This window comes from Castanea sativa, chromosome 2 (genome assembly GCF_040712315.1).
Source record: "Castanea sativa cultivar Marrone di Chiusa Pesio chromosome 2, ASM4071231v1".
Lineage (NCBI taxonomy): Eukaryota > Viridiplantae > Streptophyta > Magnoliopsida > Fagales > Fagaceae > Castanea > Castanea sativa.
Window position 1 is genome coordinate 8,221,977 of NC_134014.1, and position 8,296 is coordinate 8,230,272.

The 8,296-nt window shown below is 31.9% G+C and overlaps 1 protein-coding gene across 1 annotated transcript; it reads left to right on the forward strand.

Moving 5' to 3' along the window:
* The first annotated feature begins 6,607 nt into the window (after window positions 1–6,607).
* Window positions 6,608–8,296, forward strand: LOC142623429 (divinyl chlorophyllide a 8-vinyl-reductase, chloroplastic). Its single transcript, XM_075796841.1, has one exon. The coding sequence runs from the start codon at window positions 6,801–6,803 to the stop codon at window positions 8,061–8,063; it is 1,263 nt and encodes a 420-aa protein (XP_075652956.1). The 5' UTR covers window positions 6,608–6,800; the 3' UTR covers window positions 8,064–8,296.

Here is an 8,296-nt window from a genome sequence, read left to right on the forward strand (position 1 = left end):
GCAATGAAGATGGGGAGGAGCAAGCAGCGAATGGTATTGTGACACGTGAAGGGTGCAAAAGGTAGTTGAAGATGGGGAAGCAGCGAATCCGATTTTTAGAAGACAGAGGAGTACACGGAAAGTTCGGTCCGGAAAGTTTTTGTTTAAGAAGTGGGCAAAGGAGCTGACTTTAGTTAAGGAGCGGACACGCGTCATTCTAGTTTCTGTTTGCGTGCCAATGTTACCAATAAAAGAAAAAAAAAAAAAAGGTAAATTATTTCATTCTTAACAAAATATTTATATTTACAGCGCCTGGTTAGAGGTTTATTTATTTATTTTTGGTAAATGTTAATAGTTTATATCAATAATAAATTGATATTATTATATTTTTCAATTACAAAAATATTTAAGAGTGTAATGAGTGTTATTTATTTGTACCAAATATTAAAATCATTAACCTTTCTTTATGCATAACACTCATCACACTCTTAATAATTTTTATAATTGAAAAATGTAGCGATCTCAATTTATAATTTATCTAAATTATTAATTTTTACCAAAAAAATAGAAAAGTCTTTGAGCGTGCTCAAAGCTAGTTTTATTCAAGGAAGCCAATTAAAGCATTCAAAAATTATCAAAAGCATTCAAAATCAAACTCAACAATTTATTTTGGTACAATATCAAAATCATATAACCTTTTACATGACATTGAAAAACAATGTATGTACAATATTCATATACATATTTATCAACAACAAATAAAATATCCATATGCATACAAAAATAATAAGAAAAATGAACAAAATGTGTCAGCTGCATTCTAAACCATCAAAAGAACATTTGTGTGTAGCCTTCTTTATTTCACACACTCTATGCACATTTTTATAGGCTTTTTAGTCTCTTTTTTCCTCTTTTCTTTTGGATTTCCTAAAAGTTTCTATTGGCATATAGGCTTAAATTAAAAGAAAGTGTTCTAAAAAATACTCGCATATGTGAATAACATGAAACTAATAGAAAATACTCAATGTAGTAAGATGAAGAATTTAAATAGAAACTTTGGATCAATCTTGTGAGACACTTTGAAACAACATCATTCTAAACAGACAGGAAACTAAAAAAAATGAAAAACTTTTTCTAGACAACCATTAACAGAAGCCAAAATGAAGTGTAGGAATGAGAGGCTCGGATAAGGATATTGGGTTGTGGACCACACCTAGGGACGTCAAAGAGCTCGATGACTAACAAGTATTAGTAAAGGCAAGTAGATTATTAGGCCAAGGAAGAGGTCTAGTCACAACAAGCAAGTAATGTTGTCCGATGAGCCGCACTTCCTCGACCAACAAAGTGGAAGCCTAAAGTTTGACCACCCATCAAGTATTGGACAGTGGACAACTGTGCTTTGGAGGATAAGCTTTAGAGAGAAGTGAGTTAACGGAGAATAAAAAAATATCTGGGGAAAAAGTTGCTATCACCACTTTGAATGATCTGCACCTAATCAATTGGTCGCATTAATGTGGAGGTAATAATTGAACAGTGACTTCTAGCCTTACAGCTACCCACAAAGACTTCAAAAAAATTATGATGAGACAAGTATAAAAAATATTAGTTATCTGATCAATAAGTAGAACGCTAAGATGAAAGGAGGAGAAAAAGTATAAAAGGAAAAATGATTCCATTATAGAAGGGGGGATGAAAAAGAAAAGAGGGGGACTACTTTGTAATCAAGAACTTGAATATTTGTATAGGTCTGAGAGCTAAATATAAGCACATATCATCCTCGGACTTGACCGTTCAACTTATTCATCTTAATCATTTCTACACTAAATTAACCTATTGTGATTCACATTTGACTCGTTGAACATTTAGTAATAAACCCACTCTCTAACAAATTTATTATTGTGGGTTTATTGGACTATTGTCCAAATATTTTGGGCCTTGGATCAATTTGGGTCCTTACAGCAATAATGGCATGTGTTTTTTTTTTTAATTAGCAGATGTATTTTTACAAATAAACTTGTGCTTGTTTTAATTTTTTTTAATAAATGGATAAAATAATTTGAAAACCATCAGGATAGTGGTCCTGTTTTGTAGGCAATGTTTTAGTGGGAGTTAAAGATATATTTTTATTGAGTTGTCATTGCTTAAACGTAGGTTGTAAAGGTATTTTAGAACAAAAAAAATATGGTCCAAACAGTAGAACCCCTTAAATAGTAGTATAAATAATGTGCTTTAATATATTGGAATGATACGTTGGATTTGTAAATGTAACTAGTTGCTAAATTGTGTGATGCATGGGAAAGCTATTAAAAAATATATTTATCTTTATGTTATTTTATTAAATGTCATATATATATATATATATATATTAAATAATATCTTGCTAGGTGTGTTTAGGCCTAATGATAATGAGCAATTATTGTAGACACCATAAATTTAACATTCTATTGAAACTATAAAAAAATAATATAACATCATTTTGAGTTGTTAATCTATAGTTTTATAACATCTTTTTTTTAATGGTATAATGTGTTTGGGTTATAAAAGAGCATGAGTAAAATCCGACCGTGAAAAGTTCTTAAGAAGGTCAAAAACGCATTAATTTTGTTATGTAAATTGTAACTTACATTACAGTTTATAACAACTTTATGAATTTATAGTATTTATCTTTTAGTTAAGGTTGTATTAGAGTGGAGTTTCTCTGCATCGAATGAGTTTCTAGTTAATATTTAGACATTTTCATTTCAATGGCCAAATTAGAGAGGGGTTATTGTCAACAAAGTTGACCAAAATGACATTGTTCACCAGTTGAGTTTGCATCACATTCGTCAACAAAAAAAAAAAAAAATTTGAAAGAAAAAGTTGAACAATTATTCTACATGATCCTCTTGCTAAAGAGCCAATCTAGATTCAACTTGCTTCTGAAGTGCGCACAAATCATTTTCTAATTTTCAATTTCATTATCAGTTGTCTCAATTTCATACTGCTACTACACCAAATACCTTTTTTGATGCGTACTTAGAAGTGTAATATCCCATAAAAACCTCTCGCCCAATTGACATTTGGCCACAAAAGCACACAATCCCAAAAAAAATGCAACTACTTCACACTCTTGGCTTTAGTATTTTTGGAACCAAATGCTTACTAAACATCATATCTTGTATAGCACATTGTTGCACACCTCGAATACTTTTATTCATTGGATAACAATTTCCACAATTACTACAACAAGTCATTGAATTAAAAAATTAAGAAGCAAAAGTAAGTACTAAAGCTAACATGGTGATGTTTAACGGAACATTTCAATAAGCATAATGCAAATCAAACTAAACTCTTTGAATAAATCACTGCTATAACAAATGCATGTTCTTCCATTCCTTCTCGCAAGCCAATAGTAGTTGCAAGAGTTATCAAGATTGCTCAATGCCATGAGAGCATTCCTCCTGATTGTCAGTTGATGGTTTCAAGTAAAAGTCACATTTGCACCAAATCTAAGCAGTCTAACTCACTAGCTTGATGAAAGGAAGTCCAAAATCTCAGCCGATTATTATTATTATACAAAAAAGGGGCAAGTACTGTTAGTTGAAAAAAAGAAAAGAAAATGCAAGTCTAAAACTCTTCCAAAACCTATATAAAAAAGAAAAAAAGATGAAAGAAAATCTTCATCAAAGTATCTTTATGAGTAAAATATGTAGTAGTGTCCAAAAGAATTACAAACAACCCAAACAATTAAATAGTAATTGTGGGGAGTAAAAAGACCCTGATGGGTATATGGGCCTTTGGGCCATGCTAAGGAATGCCGACCTTCTCCTGGGTTTAGAACTTGTTAGTACTATGGGTCGGCCCATACGCCGAGGATCCGAGGATCCAGCCGAGGGTGAACTTCCCCTCGGACGGACACCGGAGAACCCAGGACTTCATGGTAAAGGTTAGGGAAGGACACGGTCAAGACCATTGGTTAAAAGGGGTGAACCCTTGAATGTCCTGGAAGCACCGATGTTAGAGAAATACCAAAGATAAAGGCTGCCACCTCCACATTAAAGACCCTGCACCTACCACCCTGGCCGCATTAATGGGGAAGTGACACCTGAACAGTGGAAGGGAAACTTCTGGTTACTATTCAAAGGCACTGAGAAAAGAAATATCTAGGCTAAGGGGGAGTTGGGGCAACACGTGTACAAAGTATCAAAAAGAAGAGTATTTAAGAAGTAACCTAGAACTGAAAATGGGGGGGAACGACCTTGTAATCTAAAAGGAAAATAAGAAAAAGAAAGAGATAATATAAGAACAACTCTTGGCTTCGTCCGAGGAGGTTGATTTACAATATTCCCCGTTGTTTTGAGTATTTGCAATCTTTGGCTTGTCATTTAATCCTCACACACTTCTAACCTGGGTTTCGAGCCCACACTTTACAAATTCATATTGTTTAAGGCTCATTGGGCCTGAGCCCGTAACTGTTCTTGGGACCAGATGCAATTGTGCACTTACAGTAATAATATACACACATAGAAAAAAAAAAAAAAACCTTCATGTGAGGATTATGCTTAATTATGCTGAGGCGACCACTATTCGGTCACTTAAGGTACAGAGCACTAAGCACATAGACTTGTCGAGTCTATATTCCACCTCAAAAGTTCTTATGTGATCATTTAGTATAAAAAAGTCTATACTAGCATATCACTTTCAAGCCTATTTATAAAATCATACATTCAAAATACATAATTTTTTGAAAATGTACATAATTTTGTATATTCAACATACAAGATTTTCAAATAATTTACATGGTTTTTTGTATTCGACGTACACATTTAAAAAAAATAATGTACACAATTTTGTATATTCAATGTATACAGTTTAATAAAAACTTTATACTTGTGTACATTTAACATACATATTTTTCAAAAAATGTACACATTTATATATTCAACATACACAAAACATTGCAAAAAATAAACAATTATATATATTGAACGTACACATTTTTCAAATAATGTAAACAATTATGATTAATGCACACAATTTTTCAAATAACATACACAATTATTTACATAATTTTTTTTAAAGAATATACACAATTTTATATTTTCAATATACACATTTTTCAAATAATAGAATTATGCATATTTAACGTACATAATTTTTCAAATAATATACACAATTTTATATATTCAATGTAGTACAAAATTTTGTATATTTAACAAGGAAGTCAATACCGTAATAATACTGGCCGTATCGGGGAAATATACGACCATTGAATCAGTATAGGTTTTCCTTCAAAATAAACAAATATCAGGCTGTATCGGCCCATATCGGTCAGTATTGGCGTTTCGCTTGGTATAATAAAATAAAAAATTGAAAAAATTATTAAAAAAACATTTTATTTAATCTAATATATTGGTTAATATACTTAAGCTAATATGTATACTTATAAAATATGTGGATTTTAAATTTTATATTGATAAATGTAAAAATTAATAAATTCATTCTTATATGTGTGTGTGTAAAAATATATAAATAGCGGTAATCCCGAAACAATATATCAGTATCAGTTGGTATCGAAATATTTCGTTCTCCTGTCCAGACCAAAATAGCCTCCACTGCGACATTGACTTCCTTGATATATAATGTACATATTTTTCAAATGATGTACACAATTTTGTATCACCTATGCATTTTTTTTAAATATAAATAATTTTGTTCATTTAACATACAAAGATTTTCAAATAAATTCAAGTATTTATGTACATTCAACGTATATGTTTATATATATTTTTTTAAATGTACACATTTTTTCAAATAATGTGTTATTTTTGAAAACTCATGATTTAGTTTGTTACTTTTAATATTATCGATTTTAATAATTTATTTTTTGAAAAAATTATCATCATTTTATTTATCATTATTCAAATTATATGATTTAATTTATTACGCTCAAATGTCTAAACTTATACCAGTCCCTTCTCAATTAGATTTTAGGAGTAAGGGTCGGGGTTCAAGTTTTAAGGAGGAGTTTCATACATACATACATACATATATATATATATATATATATATATATTTAGATTAGAATAAAGTAGAATTTATTTATTTATTTTTTATAAAAAATAATTAGATTCTAATTCTAAAAAGGACAAAATTTATCTACAAAATTGGTTGTAACTTAAGACTACAAACTCACTCAATAAAATAAATATTACAACATATTTTGAAAATCTAACCCTGAAATTGCATGTTCTTTACGTTCTTAATGCACATGTTATATTTTGTATCAATTGGATATTATTTACTATATGATCTATAAGTTTATATTTTGTGCATATTTTTAAATTACAAAAATTTACAATTTTAAAAATTTATTGATAACATAACAATTGATTTTTAATTTTCTTAAAAATTTTCAAGTATGGAGGATATAAGAAGAAAATATAATTCAATGGTAAATTTGTCAAAATTCACCTCTAATAAAAAAATATTAAATAAGTTTGTAATCTAAAACCATAATTAATTTTGTAGTTAAATTTTCTCAAATAAACTTTCTTAAAAAAAAAGAAAAAAGAAAAGGAAAAAAAGAACAAACTTATTCCAGTGCTCAGTGGATATTTTACACAACTACACGTCATCTCATCACTCTCGTAATCTCATTCACATCCACCTATCATTTGGATTCTACTTTGATAGAGTAAGAGTAGGCACACAACAACCATGGTCAGCCACTTCCCAAAATTCCTGCCTCACAATTCTGTTGATTGTCTTTTCCTATGACATACCTCACAAAAAACACAGGCTTCCTCTTACCTTCTGCTAAGCCTTCCTGAACTCAAAAAATGTCCCTTTGTTTCTCCTCCACTCCATTATACAATCTTCATTCTCCCCCAAAAAATCAAAGCTTCTCAGCAAGGTTCTCTTCTCAATTTATCAACCAAATTCAGGTAAGCTCTTTCCCTCATGCTCTAAAGTCTTCATCTTTAAACTTATCCCAACCCTTTAAGTATAGCATTCAAAGACTCAACCCCATTACAGCTTCAACAGCTGGGTCTGTTGAAACCGCCTTATCTTCCTTCAGAAACAAAAACCCAAAAGATATTAACATCTTGGTAGTGGGTTCAACTGGGTATATTGGAAAGTTTGTGGTTAATGAGTTAGTTAGTAGAGGGTTCAATGTTATAGCGATTGCTAGAGAGAGGAGTGGGATTAAAGGTAAAAATAGCAAGGAAGAGACTTTGAATCAGTTGAAAAGTGCCAATGTGTGCTTTTCAGATGTGACCAATTTGGATTCTTTGGAGAAGTCTTTGGAAAACTTAGGGGTTTCTGTTGATGTTGTAGTCTCATGCCTTGCTAGCCGTAGTGGTGGTGTTAAGGATTCATGGAAGATTGATTATGAGGCAACAAAGAATAGCCTTGTTGCTGGTAGGAACCATGGGGCTTCCCATTTTGTGTTGCTTTCTGCAATATGTGTGCAGAAGCCCCTTCTTGAATTTCAGCGTGCCAAGCTGAAATTTGAGGCTGAATTGATGAAAGAAGCTGAAGAGGATAAGGGGTTCAGTTATAGTATAGTGAGGCCAACTGCATTCTTTAAAAGTTTGGGGGGTCAGGTAGAGTTGGTGAAAGATGGGAAGCCTTATGTCATGTTTGGGGATGGGAAGTTGTGTGCTTGTAAACCGATTAGCGAGTCAGATTTGGCATCATTTATTGCAGATTGTGTGTTGAGCGAAGATAAGATTAACCGGGTACTGCCAATTGGTGGACCAGGGAAGGCATTGACACCACTAGAGCAAGGGGAGTTGCTGTTTAGGCTCTTGGGGAAGGAACCCAAGTTCTTGAAAGTGCCAATAGGGATAATGGATTTTGCTATTGGGGTTCTTGATTTCCTGGTTAAAATTTTTCCTTCTATGGAAGATGCTGCAGAGTTTGGGAAAATTGGAAGGTATTATGCAGCTGAGAGTATGTTGGTTTTGGATCCTGAAACTGGAGAGTACAGTGCTGAGAAAACGCCTAGCTATGGTAGAGACACATTGGAAGAATTCTTTAAGACGGTACTGAGGGAGGGAATGGCAGGTCAGGAATTAGGGGAGCAAACAATTTTTTGAAGTTCGCGAAATCATTTAGAGTTTGTAATTTCGATAGCTAAATTGGATCAACCAGTTTTGTAATACAGTCCACTTCAAGGTATTTGGTTTTTTATTGACTGTATTTTTATGAGTTTACGACAAGCTCTTTCCCAAATGTTAAATATTTGCACTACTATTATCTGCTGTGAACTGCTTTTGAATATAGCATTGTCATTGTTAATATATACCTGTATTGTGATCACTCACTGATA